Source organism: Hypomesus nipponensis, chromosome 22 (genome assembly GCF_054491055.1).
Source record: "Hypomesus nipponensis isolate SF chromosome 22, ASM5449105v1, whole genome shotgun sequence".
In the NCBI taxonomy this organism is placed as follows: Eukaryota; Metazoa; Chordata; class Actinopteri; order Osmeriformes; family Osmeridae; genus Hypomesus; species Hypomesus nipponensis.
The window spans coordinates 8,067,785-8,086,498 of NC_140382.1; the positions used below are offsets into that span (position 1 = coordinate 8,067,785).

The 18,714-nt window shown below is 41.9% G+C and overlaps 2 protein-coding genes and 1 pseudogene across 2 annotated transcripts; 2 read left to right on the forward strand and 1 right to left on the reverse strand.

Moving 5' to 3' along the window:
• Positions 1 to 706: 706 nt before the first annotated feature.
• gzma (granzyme A) lies at positions 707 to 3,012 on the reverse strand. Its single transcript, XM_084687589.1, has 6 exons — positions 2,901 to 3,012; positions 2,522 to 2,669; positions 2,130 to 2,280; positions 1,689 to 1,853; positions 1,364 to 1,468; positions 707 to 967 (listed from the first exon to the last, which is right to left on the reverse strand). Exons 1-6 carry the CDS (start codon positions 2,962 to 2,964, stop codon positions 788 to 790), a joined length of 813 nt encoding a protein of 270 aa, XP_084543715.1. The 5' UTR covers positions 2,965 to 3,012; the 3' UTR covers positions 707 to 787.
• Positions 3,013 to 8,529: 5,517 nt separating this feature from the next.
• On the forward strand, positions 8,530 to 9,321 carry LOC146236272 (uncharacterized; annotated as a pseudogene).
• Positions 9,322 to 14,888: 5,567 nt separating this feature from the next.
• On the forward strand, positions 14,889 to 16,175 carry rxfp3 (relaxin family peptide receptor 3). The gene has a single exon (XM_084687379.1). It carries the CDS (start codon positions 14,889 to 14,891, stop codon positions 16,173 to 16,175), a length of 1,287 nt encoding a protein of 428 aa, XP_084543505.1.
• Positions 16,176 to 18,714: the final 2,539 nt, after the last annotated feature.

The following is an 18,714-nucleotide window of genomic DNA, read 5'->3' on the forward strand; positions in this document are numbered from 1 at the left end:
GCTGAACAATCAGCCAATCCTAGCTCGAGTCTTATTGGTCTAGATGTCAGAAGATGGCTTCTGCACTCTGGCTGATTGAAGCCTCCTCTACCAAGACATACTTACACACAAATACATACACACACAAACACGCACACACACATACACACACAACAAGACTCACATCAGTGCTGGCGCTCCAGTCGTTGTAAAAGTCTCTCTGCCGAGGCTGCAGTGAGCTGACATTTCAAGGTTTCAGGTTTCAGCTTTCATCGTGAATTCTTTGACTGTTACCTCAAGTCTGTGTGTAATTTGCATTCTCCATGGCTGTGGATCTCACCCCAGGGGGGAATTGTACATCAATAAAAGTGGAAACTGCACGTTGCTTCAGATCAAAAATCAGCATCTGTGGTTTGTGTGTATGTGTGCAAGTGTGTACGCTTGTGTGTGTGTGTATGTGTGTGCAGTTTTCACAAACAATAGTATCTTGCACTGAATCACAAGATCTGGTTGGTATGTGATGTGAAACTGGATGTAGATGATATTATATCAGTCTCTCCACAGTCGGGTGTTTTGATTGAAGTTTCGCTTTTTGTTCTCTGAGTGTGTAACGTGTGTATGTATGTGCGCTTGAACGTTTTATTTGAGGTCTGTCAGATTTGTACTCACAATGGACACTTCGGAAATCGATACACTGTTGCACTGTAAACACGCTATTGATCCTTTATTTGTAAAAAGTAATGTACACTGATGTTGACTGTAGGTTAATGGTACACAGGACATTTAAATCAAGTTCACCCAGGATGGTTTACAGGCCATTCCAGAGAGTGGAGTTGGTTTCTCTCTTGATGATGTTGTTGGCCCAGGCCAGATGCCTCTGAGAGAGGCGGGTGTAAACCCCTGGCTTCTTAGGGTTCCCACAGCCATTTCCCCCGGAGACCACACCCACCAGGACTTTATTACACTCCAAAGGCCCACCAGAGTCTCCCTGAAGACACATACACATTCAAATGTACACACACACACACACACACCCATACAATCAAACATCAGCAGGTCATGCAACATCTAACTATAAAGGCAGGATTCTGTGTGTGTTTGTATCTGTGGCTTGATTATCTTGAGAACGGGCATTATATGAAAGTGAAATCTAACTATAAAGGCAGGAATCTGTATGTGCGTGATAGTGTCTGTGTGTCTGTCTGTGGCTCAGTTATCTTGAGAACTGGGCACTGTTTGAAGTTTAATTGCATGGGATTTGTCAGATTTAATGCACAGGACTCAAAGACAGGCAGTGTCAAGTATAAAGCTGTTTGGATGAGCAGTTTGCAATAAATACATAGAAACACGTTTGCCACCATATTGAGGGAGTCAGGTTCAATACCTTGCAGGCATCCGCCTCTCTCTTCTTGTTCCCAGCACACAGCATGTCCTGGTTGATGATTGGCTTGTTGTTGTAATAGCAGGTACACAGCTCTCGGTCTTCCACCTGACAAAGATCACACAGACACACACACACCATTTGTACACACACCATAACACACACGTCCTCCACTTGACACACACATCAACTTCCGGTCCACTTTTCTCTGAAGTCTATTATTACATTCACCAGGCATGCTGTGTATTGATGCCGACTGTTGAAATGTTAAAATAACAATGATAATATTTCAACCATTCAGATTTGAAAACACAAAAAGAGGCCATACCTTCACCTCGGCCCATCTCAGATGATTTGACGACGTGGAGCTCTGGGCGCTCACCGTGCCCCAGCCGTACACCCGGCACTTGGTGCCAGGGGGCACGTCTTTCCCAGACCGAGGTAGCTGGTTCACCTCAATGTGCTTCTTCTTTGCCTTCACCTTGGCGTGCAGCTGTGGCGGCGACAGAAAGGGTTGGGGTCAGAGTGAAATGAATGGAGAGATGCTCAGCAGGAAAAGAGCACCTCATCCACGCAACTTATGACCGTATCAGTCACACACTTGATAAAGCATCACACAGGCTAATCAGTACCCTGCCAGTGATACATCCAGGGTCCCCTGCCTGGATCCCGCTCACCAAAGAACCTCATTCCGTCATTCATGCTTGTTCTCCCTTTGAGTTCAACTACAAATAGAATTGGCTCGATCACACGGAATGGATACTTCTACCTTGATCAGCATGATGTCATCCACGAAGGATGTTCTGCTAAAGGTGTTTGGTCTGAAGCCCCTGGCCACGCCCACACGAGTCGTCGCCTCCAGCTGGTCCAGAGCGTGGGCTCCCAGGAGCACCGTCACAACCTGCCCGGAGTCCTCTCCCCTGCAGCAACATTGACAATACATCACAATGGCGATTAGAACACAGATACACTATGAGTCCATGGAGGAACCTCAGTGTACCTCCAGGTAGCTTTATGTAGCTTCATGTACTTCTGTACACCTTACATCTTCCCTCCACTTCATTGGACATGTTACTGTCTCATAGTATAAGTCTAAAGTAGTTCTAACTTAACAATGGTAACTATTTAAAGGTTGTCAGGATCGTGACCCAGGGAACTCACCCTGGGCAGTGTGCCGCTGTGAGAACCCACTGTTCCTTCACCAGGATTCCTCCACAAACGTGAAACCCATTGACCTGCACAGACACCATCCAGGGTATGTAAGGAGGCTTGACCTCCTGGCCTCCTACGATGGACACCGCCAAGCATTCTGGGACATGAGGAAGAGGAAGAGGAAAGGACATCTGGAAACATAAGCATCCACTCTCCCACTAGACCAAAAAGGAGGCTGAGGTCTGGGGTTCTGTCACATCCAACCACCTCTGCTGGGGACGGTGTGTGTGAGAAGAGAACCAGACTAGCCTGCTATGTGAGAACCAAACTGTATATAGGGGATTCCCATAGTAAGATAATATAAAAGAAGGCAACCTTCCAACTGTACCTGCTGGTGTGACAGTAGAGGCTGATAGGACCAGTGTAAACCCCAGGAGACCCAGAGACAGCATCTCTTCATCTGAATACCTCCTCCACCTAGCTTCATATGATCCCCTTGAGGAACCAGATTACAACAAGCTTGCATAGAAACCAGCCTGGATGGCAGGTGGGGTAGGAGGGGCATTAAGGAAGTGTGCATCTGTGTGGGTTCGTTTGAAATCTGGCTCATTCTGGTTTGGAGATGAATTACTCATGCTTTGTGCATGGTTTTAACACCTTTGCAAATTGGTATTTTTCTCTTTCTGTAAACCGCTGAGTGTCAGGAAGACCTCATGTCTCCTTGAGACTGTGAGAGCAGTATGAAGTGACAAGTGATAACAGTTTTCCCAGCAGGTCTGTGTTGTGACTAGAATTTGTCTTATAAATTGCAAACATATTTTCATGAAACTGAGATCCGCTTAATCTCCCTTATAACTTAACAAGCACAACTGTTTCTTTTTTTGCCAAACGATATGTTATTTTCACACACAGGAAATAGTGTTTAACGAAACCAAAACAACCTTGTCTTGACCAATGCAAATCACTCCTAAAACGGACAACCTATTCTGTGGGCCAAACGTCTTTGTACAATTGTTCAAGCAGCAGTCAGTTCTTACTGCATTGTGACAGACACCTTGCAGTGTGATGGGGGTGAAAACATTTGTCCTGATCAACATCAACACATGGAGTGAACATCTTTGGCTGGCCTTTTTTGACATTGCTGGTTTTTGCTGTATTCTCAGCTTGTTGTGTGTTATGTATATAGTTTGCAGAGTACATGGAATTTTACAACAAGAACAGGATATATTGAAACATATGTAGACATACTGTACATATAGAAACATATATACAAGTCTTTTGTTTCTGGGTATTCATGTTGTTGAGAACCTTTCTGCTTCATTGTAGTCATTTGGTAGTCTGAAGCTGTACTGTTTGAAGGTAATACATACATTTTTGTTTTTGAGAATTTCTGTTCCAATTTGGCGCTGTAAACTGTTTAATAAAAGCTCATTTTGATTGAAAATAGGATCAAGCGATTTTGAAAGAAATTACTGTAAGAGCAAATGAAATCAAGACTGACATAACATTTCAGGGAATACACTGGAACGAGGATCAAACACATGGAAACCAATTGTTTTCCAAGTGCATGAGATGGAGGTTTGTGGAGGATGCAGAATGCTTTTATCCTGTATGTGGTCTGCTCACAGTTGGAGAATCTGTAACTGGTGCATGAATAATGTAGGGATGTGTTTCTTGTGTGACCACACGCAGAGGAAAAAAGAATAAAGTTGAGAACACAAGCAAAGAGCAGAGGAGAAGAAAAAGATAAACCACAAGAGAAAGAAAAACAAGAGAAGAAAGCAACTGAAAGAAAAAAGAGAAGACTCAATTAGACAGTAGAGTAGAGACAGTCTCACCCCAACACCACAGTTCTGCTTCCTGCACCCTGGTGTGAAGAACTCACACCTGCCGGTGTGTCAATTTCAGTTTTTCACAATTGCTAAAACACTAAACAATTCTCTGAATCAATTGTTCAGTTGCCTAAACCCCTTTGTCGATTCCGACTCTTTTGGCAAAACTCTAAACACATTCTCATTCACCAAACACATTTTGCACTGTGATGCACTTGTGCTTCAAAATGGTAAACACAGGCGGCAAACAGTAAACACAACTACAACACAGTTGTCGAGTCCGACACCTGGGGGGTATTCCAGAAAGCAGGTTAACACATTACTTTACATTTACTCATTTAGTAGACGCTCTTATGCAGAGCAACTTACAGTAAGTACAGTGACATTCTCCCCGAGGCAAGTAGGGTGAAATGTCTTGACCAAGGACACAATGTCATTCTGCACGGACTGGAATCAAACCGGCAACCTTCTGATTACAGTTTTTCACAGTTGATAAAACATTAAAGCCCATTCTGCAAATGAAATGTTCAGTGAACTAAACCAATTTGTCAAATCAGACACTCTTTTGGCAAAACTCTTAAAACATTCTCATTCACCAACTTTTCACTGTGATGCACTTGTGCTGCAAAATGGTAAACACAGGTGGCAAACAGTAAACACAACTACAACACAGTTGTCATCTGTAAAACACAGTGACTTTAAACTGTTCACACTTGTTTCTAATGATGGTTTGGGACAATGTCAGCTTTCACTGTGGTGTCCGTATATAAGAATAGTTCAACATCAACCATCAATTTTCACTGTACATTTTTGCCTTCCACCATACAGCCCTTTTCTCAAACCAATTTAGTTTTTCTCTGTGTGGTAGTGGAAGGTCTATGACCTTACAGGGTAAATCTCCTACAGGCAATGGAATTGGCCTGTGGTGACATAGGTGTGGAGTGTTTTCAAGGCTGGATCCAGCTCACCAGAGGGTTTCTACCCCGTTTTTTCTTTGTTCTTTGTTCACAGTACTACAGTAAGTTGTGATGGTTACTGTACTATTTTCTTTATTGCTAAATGCATTTACTGTGTATACATAAACACATTTGTCTTTACATATAACTACATGCTCTGGTTACTGTGTTCTCTTTTTGTGTTTTGTGTCTAATGATTGCTGCATAGTGTTTACGATTTTTCACAATTGCTACAGTATATATAGATTTGCTGTGTTTATGATCTGAAAGCATTGTTGGATTTTGAGCACAGGTTATGGCACAGGTTATGGTAAATGGTTTAGGGGCGAGTGTTTGATTTTGCCAGAAGAGCCAAAGGTTTTGTAAATGTGATCTGGAAGATTTGCTTTTCTGTTTACAGTTTAAAGAAAATGGGTGACAGTTTCAAGAAATGTGTTTTTGCAATTGTGAAAAACTGCAAACATTGTCTAAGGTTATGCTTTTGGCTGTCAAGCTCCACCCTCTTTCACGAGCTGTTCTATGACCCTCCTTCTTCTAAGCTGTTCTGTAACAACTGACCCTCCCTCCTCTTCTTAGCTGTTCTCTCTTTTTCCTCCACCCTCACACTATCACACCACAGTGGTAACTCAACACTCCTGTGTCACTTTTGTTACAATTGTGTTAGAAACACACTCAGATCACCTTAACAAATTGGATGACAGACACCCTACTTACAGGCTTTATTATGACAGATTCATGGTGACTTTGACTACTGTTCCGACAGTCTGCCATCTAGTTTATGTAGCCGTCTGCCCGGGTTTTTCATCTTCAAACAGCTCCTGAATTTAATTAGTCATCAGAACTAACCAAGCACACAGCTGCTGGGCTGGCTAATGCCGCCTCTTAGAAAGTTGAATAGGCTGAATTTGCATGAAACCCACACAGAGTCTTGGTAAGAGTCACATCCATCACAAGAAGCAGCCTGGAGAAGAGAAGAGACAGTAGACCTCCAGGTCAGACAGCAGGCAGATGCTCAGGTTCAAGTTGGGGTCAGGTCTAGGCATGAGCTGGTGCGCTCCACACTCAGTGTGGGGTCTGGACCAACAGGACCTTTAGTGTCGTCCTAGATGTTGTTGTGGAGTTCAGATCTGGAGCATGACAAGTTGGACCTGGGATGTTTAATTATTGATCTATTAGGGATGTGTAACCTTGTGTGACAGTTTTTCACGATTTGTAAAACACTAAACCCCATTCTTTGAATCAAATGTTCAGTAGCCTAAACCCATTTGTTGAATCCAACACTCTTTTGGCAAAACTCTAAACACATTCTCATTCACTAAAAACATTTTGTATTGTGATGCACTTGTGCTGCAAAATGGTAAACACAGGCGGCAAACAGTAAACACAACTACAACACAGTAACTGTCATCTTTAAAACACAATGACTCAAAATTGTTCACACTTGTTTGTAATGGTGGTTTGGGACAATGTCAGCTTTCATCGTGGTGTCCGTATATGAGAATAGTTCCACATCAACCAGCAATTTTTGCTGTAAATGTTTGCCTTCCACCATACAGCCCTTTTCTCAAACCAATTGAAGAGTTTTTCTCTGTGTGGCAGTGGATGGTCTATGACCAAAACGTATATACCAGAGTAAATTTCCTACAGGCAATGGAATTGGCCTGTGGTGACATGGTGTGGAGTGTTTTCAAGGCTGGATCCAGCACACCAGAGGGTTTTACATAACCCACATTTTGCTTTGTTCTTTGTTGACAGTATTACAGTAAGTTGTGAGGGTTCAGGCAGGACGACTCAGCAGAGGCGTTGTTAGACATAGCACTCTACTGGGGCACAGGCCCTTAATTCATAACCCTTTTTTTCTTTCAAGCTTGCTGTGCACAATGCACTTCTAGGCTATAGAAACTCCCCTTGCTTAATCAACTATACAACAGTTGAGGGACACAAGTTTGATATCAGCTTTGGCAGGGACATCAATAGTTACCCTTACACGAGCGCGCACATTTTTCCACATTCATTTGAGTGTAAATACAGTTTTTTGAGCTTCATGTAATATAGTTTTTATGTTTTCGTCCAAATAAGATGATCAGTAGAAACCACAAACTATCTTTAGTCTTGTAATGTTCTTAGCCTACTTTACAGTTTTTTTCAGTCGCGAACAAGTATTTGTCCAAACAGTTGTCACATTTCATTTCATGTCTTTTTCACACAATATGCAGTCAGTGAACACATTTCCACAACGCTTACATTTTCTTACAGTTTTTCTTGATTGCTTTGACCTGTTTAAAGAAACTGGGATCCACTCGATTTTCATGATCACTGTCTCAGCAGAGCAGAGGACACCTTTTGCAAATGTGTTAACACTTTCTCATTGTATTGACACATTTTCCCCACCCTTTTGCAGAACAGTTAGTTTTTCACAATTGCTAAAACACATTCTTGAAACAGTCACCCATTTTCTCAAAACTGTAAACACAAAACCTCATCTTCAAGCACTATTTACAAAACCTCGAATTCTCTTGCAAAATGAAACTTAAGCCTCAAAACAGATTTACCTGTGCTCAAAATCAAACTTTCACTTCAAAACAGATTTACCTGTGCTCAAAATCAAACACTGCTCTCAAATCATAAACAAAGTGATCAAAATGATATACACTATCAAGCAGTCAGTAAACAATACACCAAAAAATTGAAAACACATTGTTCAAAACATATAGTTCTCAAGGAGAATCTCAAATAATCTCCAAACTAATTTCATATTTATCCGTCATTGTCTTTTGATGAACGAAAACATGTTCTTTCATAGTAGCTCAACATTTATCAGAAATTACTACTCTGCTTTGCTCTTTGCAATTGTTCTTGTTCTTTCTCCTCCTTGTACCCCTATACAGTACTATACTGGCCTTGCATAGTTTGTCACCAAAGGGCACTCTACAACGTCCCTGTTGGCAACACGAGTGGGGCAGAATGTTAGGGAAATCTGTTCGTGTTGTTATGCGTTTCTGGATTTTTTATTTCATTACAGTAATTTTCTATATCGGCCGATATATCAGAGTACTACATCATGGGCTTTCACTTAGAGAGGCTGGACAAAGAGTTCAACCTGTTCTGAACAGAAGCACTGTCGCATCCATTGTCAGAATTTTTCGACAGGAAAACAGGTACTGTTGCTGTACAGTATATACAGAAACATCTTCAGTGATATACTTTATGTAATTGTTCCATCATTCCCATGACATGTATTCTTTATAGAATCCAAAGGCTGCCATTCTCTGGTGGTAGAGGGAGAATGTTTAGTGCTGAGCAGGAGGCAGCCGTTGTGAACATGGTTGTGGCAAACAACCATAAGGCTGCGTGAAATCAGGGCAGCAGTGATTGAAGATCAGGGCATGTTTAGGAACATCAACAACATGAGTGTGTCCACCATTGACCGTATCCTAAGAAGGAACCATATGGCCATGAAGCAGCTCTATACAGTTAAATTTCAAAGGAACTCTGACGTTGTGAAGGAGGCCAGATGCCAATATGTGGAGGTAAGGAAACATTACTACAGTAAACTGTAATTCCTTGTCATATCATGCAGTTACAGTCAACTGGAGTCACTTTTCATTGTAATTTGCCTTTTTTTTCATAGAGAATAATGGAGCTTGAAGCTGAGGGGGCACATGTCTTCCTATATGTTGATGAAGCCGGCTTCAATCTCTGCAAAGTGAGGCGACGTGGAAGGAACCCCATTGGGCACAGGGCCACTATAGCAGTTCCAGGACAGAGGGGCGCCAACATAACCATGTGTGCTGCCATCTCCAATGATGGTGTCCTATGCCATATCCCCACTATTGGCCCACACAACACCGAGCGCCTCATAACATTCCTGGATGCACTTCATGACAGGCTGATCCCACCTGAGGAGAGAGGGCTGTTGAGGCCTGGCATGCCACTCTTCGTCATCATCTGGGACAATGTGGCGTTCCACCACTCTCGCCTTGTCAATGAGTGGTTTGCAGTACATAACACCCTCGGATGATGATGCAGTTCCTTCCAGCATATACCCCATTTTTGAATCCCATAGAGGAGTTCTTCAGTGCTTGGAGGTGGAAGGTTTATGATCACCGTCGCTATGAGCAGATGCCCCTTGCTGAATGCAATGACTGCGGCTGCCCAAGAAATAGGTGCAGAGAAATGTCAAGGTTGGATAAGGCATGCAAGAAGATTTTTCCCTTGGTGCATATGGAGAGGATATTGAATGTGATGTGGATGAGGCTATGTGGCCCCATCTTCAAGACAGAAGATTCAATAGTGGCTATATCGAATATTCTACAGTAATACATATTTATACTTTCCTCTAATAAATTTTATTTTGTGTAATATTTTCAGTATTTCAGTTTTCAGCCACAGTTTGAAAATAAGAATCAATCAAATGTGCATCAAAGCATTTCTGATTCTGGATCCAATTATTTGCAAGAAGGCAAATTTTACAACAAATGGCACTGGCATGAAAGCTACATACAGTAATGGGCTACAATGACAACCAATGGTGCACTGATTCACACTGAGTGCTGTATTTTATATTTTGTTCTTCACTGTGTAATGGTTGATTGGAAGAGCTCATACACTTGTTGCAAGTTGTGGTGTTTGAAGGATAAATTTGCTTTTGTTGCATATTTTAAATCTTTTGGCACGGTTAGAGCCCTTTGCAAACACATGTGACCTTTTCACCATGAGTGCCACTGTTTCGGCCTGTGTGTTAATTGTTTTGAAAATGTGGAGTTTGAGTTGACTGCTGCATCAAAGCAATCAAGAAAAACTGTAACAGACAAGCTATACCTCCCAACAAAATGATGGATTGTTTGTGTAGTATTTACGAATGTTAACACACAACATCCCACAATAGCAAAAACAATTATCCAAACCTTAGATACGGTATAAAAACATTTGTTTCTGCAATGATATTACGTAGTTCAAAAACAATATCTCAGCTGAAAAAACAAACAAAAAAAAGACACTTGAAAAACAGACACACAGCTGATTTATGTTGGGTAAAGTGGGCCAACCACAGCTGATTCCAGTCTGGCTTAGAGTCAGTGGCAGGGGTTATTTCCTTCAATTACTATAAAAGAAGGACTTTTATAAGGACTCTGTTTTTGGAAACAGAAACAGAAAAATACAAACACTGTAGGCCCAGTGAGAGATGGAGGGAGAAGTGCAGAAGGAGGTGCAGGTGCAGTGAGAGGAGCAGGGCTGGGGATAAGAGCAGGCCCAATGAGAGGGCAAGGTAGAGGTGTAAGAATGTGTGGTGGTGGCGTTCCAAGGGCTGCAAGAACAGTAGTCAGTGATGAACTTCGTACCATTATCATTGACCATGTAATCAACCATGGTCTTTCACTAAGAGAGGCTGGGGAAAGAGTGCCACCCAAGTTGAGGTGGTCAATGGTTGCCTCCATTATACGCATCTTTCAACAAGCCAATATTTACTGTAAGCATTACTGTAAAACATTTTCTGTTATATTACTTTATACTGTGTTTCTACTGTATTTCCTTTAGTAAACAGTAAGAAAAAAAAAACATTTGTGTATGTGTGGACATACAGTTCCCAACCAAGAAATTAAGTGTAAAAGGTGGATTGCATGTTTTGCATGCAAATACCTGGAACATTCGTCTATGCAGTTTTTATAATGTCAACAATAACCAGTATTTTGAAACCTGGTGTACTTTGATTGACTGCCTGTACCTTGTGAAGTGAAAACAAGTGTTATTCTTTGACAGAATAATTTCATTTTGAGTCAGATTTCCAGTGTTTTGGTAAATTCAGTGTGTGCAGAGAAACATGTGTTCTGTCTTGAAATGGAGAGTTATTATATATTTAACAAATTTGTTTTTGAGAAGAAAATTATCCATTTGGCCAATTGTGTTTTGTAAGTGTCAGTCTGTGTTAAGAGTTTGGAAAAAGTATCTGAAGTATGGGTAAGCGCTTCTTAGCGATTGAAATAAAACTGTAATTCTGACTTGTGTGTCGAGTCCGACACCTGGGGGGTATTCCAGAAAGCAGGTTAACACATTACTTTACATTTAGTCATTTAGCAGACGCCCTTATCCAGAGCAACTTACAGTAAGTACAGTGACATTCTCCTCGAGGCAAGTAGGGTGAAGTGTCTTGCCCAAGGACACAATGTAATTCGGCACGGACTGGAATCAAACCGGCAACCTTCTGATTATGGTTTTTCACAATTGCTAAAATATTAAAGCCACATTAAAATGTTCAGTGAACAAAACCAATCTGTCAAATCAGACACTCTTTTGGCAAAACTCTAAAAACGTTCTCATTCACTAACTTTTCACTGTGATGCACTTGTGCTGCAAAATGGTAAACACAGGCGGCAAACAGTAAACACAACTATAACACAGTTGTCATCTGTAAAACACAATGACAACTAATGGTGGTTTGGGACAATCTCAGCTTCCACTGTGGTGTCCGTATACAAGAATAATTCAACATCAACCAGCATGTCTTCCACCATACAGCCCTTTTGTCAACCCAATTGAAGAGTTTTTCTCTGTGTGGCGGTGAAAGGTCGATGACCGAAGCCCATATACCAGAATAAATCTCCTACAGGCAATGGAATTGGCCTGTGGCAACATAGGTGTGGAGTGTTTTCAGGGCTGGATCCAGCACACCAGAGGGTATTTTCTTTGTTCTTTGATGACAGTAATGTCACAGAGGTCTTCACATACGCCCATATAAATACCCCTCAACCAACCTCAAGCTTCAAGGAAGACAAGGAAAAACTCCCTTGAGTAGAAAAAAATGACAAAAACCTTGGAATTACCAATTCAGTGAGGGATCCCCTCCTCCAGAGACGGTTGGCGAATGCGAGGTGCAGAACACAGGCTAAACATAGTCATACATCAGGAAAGTGTCAATAGGTGTTGAAACACCAAAATCCAGTGTTTCAAAATCCAAAATAAATTCTCTTTATTGCTAAATGCATTTACTGTGTATAGATAACCTCATTTGTCTTTACATGTAACTACATGCCCTGGATGCTGTGTTGTCAATGTTTTTCTGTTGTGTCTAATGATTGCTTATATACTGATTTGCTGTGTTTATTTGATCTGAAAGCATTGTTTGATTTTGAGCACAGGTTCTGTAAGGGGCAAGTGTTTGATTTTGCCAGAAGAGTCAGAGGTTTTGGAAATTGAGTTTGAAGGTTTGATTTGGTTTTGTGTTTAAACTTTTGAGAACATGGGTGACTGTTTCAAGAAATGTGTTTCACAGTAACAATTGTGAAAAACTGTAACTCCACTGGACCCGGTTCTGTTGCAAATCAAATGCACTTTTGCTCTAGTTGGGTAGTAGTTTTACATACTGTAGGGTACCATTCCAGCCAGGTTCCTGTCCTGAACCCAGTCATATACAGTGCTGACCTTGGACTGGACTAGGCTTCCATCATACAGTTTTTTTCAATCGCTATGACAGTTTTTTCAATACCTTTAACAAGTTTTCTAAACTCTTGACACAGTTAGCAGAACATCCGCCTGTGTTGGCTATACAATTAACACATTTCTTGTTGCTTTGACACAAAATGCATAGAGTAAACACAAATTTTAAATGCTTGAACTTCTTTTACACACAAGCTCCACCAAGACCAAAACAATCGATTTTTACGAACCAAGTTACCAATGCTTTAATGTCCTGTTGCAAATGAAGCCTTTACTGCAACAATTATGTTTCTGTCTTCTATTTTTTCAATACAGTAACCATACATTCTATAAAGCTATTCTGACATCGGTCATTCATTTTTTGTTCTGAATTTCTGCAGCAAAAGAAACAAAATGCATGCATTTTCTGAACCCAACAAAACAAAAATGTAGAGGCTTCAAAAGAAACTGCATTGCAAACACAATCTATAATCCATATACTGTGAGACCTGACACATACCTGCATAAATGAATGCTGTTTCTGTAATTCCATCTGATGTAAGTGTTTTTTATGACATTGTGCTATGATTGACTAAATGTTACTGTGAAAAGAGAACGTGTGTTAGTGTTTGGTAGACATGGTGTCATTTTTAGTATATTTTTGTGTTATGACAATTAGTGTTTGAGTTTAGTTTACAATGTGTGATTTTGAGCATGAAATTAACAGTTTTGCCAATTGTGTGTGGTAGGTGTGTTGGTGCGTTAAGAGTTTAGAAAAATTGTTAAAGGTATTGAAAAAACTGTCATAGCGATTGTAAAAAACTGTAAATGGTAACAGGTCACAGTAAACATGTCTTCCAGCCATCAGAAACATAGGCGGAGTCTGCAACTGCCACTGACCCTCCAGGTCAACTTTGAAAGTGTAAGATTGTCATAGCAACAGGATGAGTAATCTAACAGGTATTATTATTGAAATAAGTGGTCCAGTCTGTCCTGTCAAGCTCTCAACAACTTCACTTGAACAGATGTCAGTGGGTTACCAAGTAACCATAAAGGAACTTCCCTTCCCACCCCCCTTGCCTCCCATTCTCTTCTCTCTTCTCATGCCTCATCTCCTCTTCACAGCACTTCTGATCTCCTCTCATCTGATTCGTTGACAGTAGTTAAATTACAGAGACGTGTGTGACTGCACCCTGGAGGCCACCCACCGAAACAACTGCCACGTGTTTGTGTGCATGTGTGCATGTGTGTGTGTGTGTGTGTGTGTGTGTGTGCGTGTGCGTGTGTGTGTGTGTGGGGAGGGGGTGGTGTGTGTATGTGTGTATATGACACTGAGACACTGGAAAACATTATCCTCCAATCCCTTCTCTCCAACCTGCCAGGGTGCAACCTGATAGTGGTTTTAAAGATCTGTATCACAGAGAGGGAGAAAGAGACAGGTGGGGAATATACATTTAGATCAGGGCTGTAACTGAAATTGTCTGGAGGTCATCCCCTATCCTGGAGGATTTCCCAATTCTAGAATATTAGAGAGAAAGAGGGAGAGAGAGAGAGAGAGAGAGAGAGAGAGAGAGAGAGAGAGAGAGAGAGAGAGAGAGAGAGAGAGAGAGAGAGAGAGAGAGAGAGAGAGAGAGAGAGAGAGAGAGAGAGAGAGAGAGAGAGAGAGAGAGAGAGAGAGAGAGAGAGAGAGAGAGAGAGAGAGAGAGAGGAAATAAAGGAAATAAAAATAAATAATAAATATAATAAAAAGTTGTTTAGCCTTTCTTCAGAATATTATTTGGAACATTTCTCGCCCCAACCAGGATCAACGGTGGCAGCAGGTGGACCAAATACGTCGCTGGACCCGTCAGAAGGGTGTCTCTCTGAATAATTAAATCAGCACCGCGGAAAGCAACAGCTTAAGCGCGCTCTGCGTCGATGCTCAACCGTCCAATCCCAGAGAACGCAGTAGAATAAGGACCTCTCGAGACTGCTTCTGTCAACTCACATCATCTTGCAGACAAGCGGTCGATTGGTCACCGCGATGTGGCATTACGCACAGAACTTTTATTCATGAAACGAATACATTGTTGGACGGCTTGCAAAACTTGTCTTAAAACATACAGAAAACCCTCAGTTCTCTTCGTGGTTGGATAATTATGTTTTCTACCGTTGGAAAAACTGGCTGATTTAAAGATGGATTTCCTGAGTGGTAGTGGAGCGGGTCTTGGTGCTGGACTAAGGTCGGAAACACCAGGAGAGGTCTCTAACGCGGACGAAGGCTCCGCGATCCTCTTTCCTGGTTATAGTTTTAATTTTGCTGTCACGTTTAATGAATCTAACCAGTCCTCCAGCGGCTTTCTACTCACGGGGAAGGGAGACTTTGTGGGAGATGGGTCCGCTGTCTTGAGAATCCTCATATCGTTCATTTACTCGGTGGTCTGCGCACTGGGACTGATTGGGAACCTTCTGGTGCTGTACCTCATGAAGTCTAAACAGGTGTGGAAGAAGTCCTCCATCAACCTGTTCGTGACCAGTCTGGCAGTCACGGACTTCCAGTTTGTCCTGACACTGCCCTTTTGGGCGGTGGAGAACGCCTTGGACTTCACTTGGCTTTTTGGCAACGCAATGTGTAAGATTGTGTCATATGTTACTGCCATGAACATGTATGCCAGTGTTTTTTTTCTGACTGCAATGAGCGTGGCGCGGTACTGGTCACTTGCCTCCGCGCTCAAGAGCAAGAGGCGGCGGCCACGGTGCTGCTCTGCGCGCTCCATGACCATCTTCATCTGGTTCGCAGCGGTGTCCGCCGCTCTGCCGAACGTCGTTTTCTCCACAACTTCAGTCGTGTCCAACGAGGAATTGTGTCTTGTCAAATTCCCTGATAGTGCCGGAGACGCGCAGTTCTGGCTGGGGCTCTATCACGCGCAGAAGGTCCTCATCGGGTTCGTTATCCCGCTAGGGATCATATCCGTGTGCTACCTGTTGTTGTTGCGCTTTATTACGTCCAACAATGTCAACACGTCCAGCGCCCGGAGACGCTCCAAGGTAACCAAGTCTGTGACTATCGTGGTTCTCTCTTTCTTCCTGTGTTGGCTCCCTAACCAGGCGCTCACGCTGTGGGGCATCCTCGTTAAACTGAACGTGGTCCATTTCAGCTACGAATACTACACCATGCAGGCGTACATTTTCCCGGTGACCGTGTGCCTCGCGCACTCCAACAGCTGCCTAAACCCAATCCTGTACTGCCTGATGCGGCGGGAATTCAGGAAGGCACTGAAGAAACTGTTCTGGCAGATAACGTCGCCCTCGGTGACCAACATGAGACCTTTCACGGCGTCTACTAAGCCGGAGCAGGACGAGCAGGGACACGCGCTGGTGGTACCGATTTGCCAGAGCTCAGCGGAACCGGTGGTGTTCTATCCCCCCGGGGTCGTAATGTACCCCAACAGCAGGAACGATCTGCTTCCAAACAGCACGTAGGTTATGTTTATGACAGGTCTGTTTGAATGAGTAGTATTAGTATAACACGTTTTAAACCGTTTTATCCATATTTATTTTACTTAAATTAGATAATAAACGTCCAATTTTTATTTAATCGCATAAAACATGTAAACTACACTGTTTTTAGTTTAAGATAAATATTCTTCCACAAAGTGAAACATTTGGCTTGGGATTGAGATTTCACCTGCAGCTATGAAAGACAAGCATTCCACATATCCATATTAGGGGCCGTGGCTCAGGGGGGAAAGGGTCATCCATTAATCGCTCGGTTGATTCAATCGCTGACTCCGCAAGACACTTCTGATGGGTGCCGATTTGCATGGCAGTTCCATCACCGGATGTCAACGAGAGGAAAAATGTGAGGTGCCTTATAGTCAAAGGTGCCCAATGGATGTTTAGCCTTGACTGTGTATCTGTAATATTCTTATTTACCCAGAATTACAGCCTAAAGTGCTTCAATTCAGGCAGCACAGCTTTGAGGTTGCAGTAGTTCAATTTCCAAACACTAAATCAGGCACTCTAGGGTGCTTTCTATTGCCTGTTTCAATTGTCTCCCATTGTGATGGCTGCCTATTCAGCCTTTCCACTCGGCGGGACATAAACAGTACATAATAGATTATTTTTGAATTCACAGCGGAGATAAAAGGCTTTGAGACATTGACAAACCAGCTCTAAGGCATGATTACAAATCAACTCCATCATGGTGAAAACACAGCACCACAGTGGCCTCCCTTACTCTGGCTCTTTCTGGTATTCACAGATTGTTTGTTGGGTTTTAAATTGTTTTAAATGAATTTGTTTTGAGAACCTGTACCTATGTGTATATGTATATATACTGCACACTCCTCAAAATGTTTTATAGTACAGTTGTTTACAGTCGCTAGGACACATTTCTCAATACTTAAGTCACATTTTCAAAACTGTTCACACAGCGAGCACAACAGATGTACCTGTGGGCTAAACTGTGGACCATTTATCATTGCTTTGGCACAAAATGCATTTAATGACTACATCTTTCAAATGACATTCATTCTTTTCTCACTTCGACACAACAACTGCCAAAACTCTATGTTCCTACAGGCCAATTTGCACATGCTTACATACTGTTTTCAAAACTGTTAAACTTCAGTTCAAAACAATAACATAACATAAAACTGAATTAGACAGAAATTTGCTACATTTGTACAGTAATATTGTAATGAAATATATTTTGAATCAAAAAATTAAATGCTATAAAATGATCTCTACAGAAGGGTTGTACTAGGTGAGGTAAAGGATGCAGAGAGAAGAAAGCCAACATTTGTATGGGACAATGTGGCATTTCACCACTCCCGTGCAGTCACCGAGTGGTTTGCAGCCCATCCCAGAATGGTGTCACTTTTCTTCCCACCCTACTCTCCATTCCTCAACCCCATAGAATCATCATTTTCCTCATGGAGGTGGAAGGTTTACTGTATGACCACCATCCACATGATCAAATGTCCCTCCTGGATGCAATGAATGCTGGATGCCTGGACATTGCCAGGGATGGATCAGGCATGCCAGAAGATTCTTTCCTAGGTGTATTGCCAAATGACATAAGATGTGGATGAGAACCTACAGCCGAATGCAGAAGATTACAGTAGCATTCCTATTGTATCTGTGTCAGTGGATGGTGTGTATACAAATTCTTGAATTCTGAAATTTGTGAAAAAAAAGGAAGATATACAACATATTGAAGCAAACTGCATCATGTCTGATTAATTCCAGTAACATATATATCGCAGTGAATTCTAAAGAATAGAGAGATTTTTAGGTCATTGTTTTGCGGGTGACAAAGTATGTTTGTTGGCTGTCAACCTTTGCTAGTGTTATGTAAGAATGAGTTGATTTGAGACATGTATGAAGTGATTTGCAGTTTTAGTGCATTTTGAATGTGCAATTAACTGCTGTGCCAAGCTGAAAGTTGATTACGAGAACTGAGTGAAGAGTTTTGAAAAAGTGACATAAGTCTTGAGAAATGGGTCCTAGCGACTGTAAGAAACTGTAAATATGTTTATAAAAAAAAAATGTATATTATGTGTAAAAAGTACATTTATTAATAATGTATCCTGTGATGTATGCACTTTGATGTAAAGGTGTTGTTCCAATAAATGTTACCTTACAACATTCATTCTGAGGGGAGACATTCGTTCTGACAATCAACCAGACATCGTATTGATCCTGAAGTTGCCCTTTCACCACAAATGGTAGATCCTACACAGACACATAGACAGAGTATCCAGTCACTGTTGGTGTGTCGTGTGAGAGGTGTTCAGCATGTGTGTCACATGTGCACTGTGTGTTGTGCACATATAAGCAGTGACATCATCAGTGACAACATATTTGACAAAAAATACTAAATATAATGCATTCAGTGTTAACATGAGTTGGTGTGTGTGTGGGAGAGGGAGAGAGAAAGAGAGAGATAGAGAGAGAGGGACAGAGAGAGAGAGAAAGAGAGAGAGAGGGACAGAGAGAGAGAGAACATTTAAGCCAG

Excerpts from the sequence above, each read along its gene's own strand:
- gzma (XM_084687589.1), bottom strand. The coding sequence starts at position 2,964 with ATGCTGTCTCTGGGTCTCCTGGGGTTTACACTGGTCCTATCAGCCTCT. Across the intron at positions 2,670-2,900 it reads CTCTACTGTCACACCAGCAG|AATGCTTGGCGGTGTCCATC; the intron begins GTACAGTTGGAA and ends CTCATGTCCCAG. Across the intron at positions 968-1,363 it reads GAGAGGCGGATGCCTGCAAG|GGAGACTCTGGTGGGCCTTT; the intron begins GTATTGAACCTG and ends ATGTGTCTTCAG.
- rxfp3 (XM_084687379.1), top strand. The coding sequence starts at position 14,889 with ATGGATTTCCTGAGTGGTAGTGGAGCGGGTCTTGGTGCTGGACTAAGG.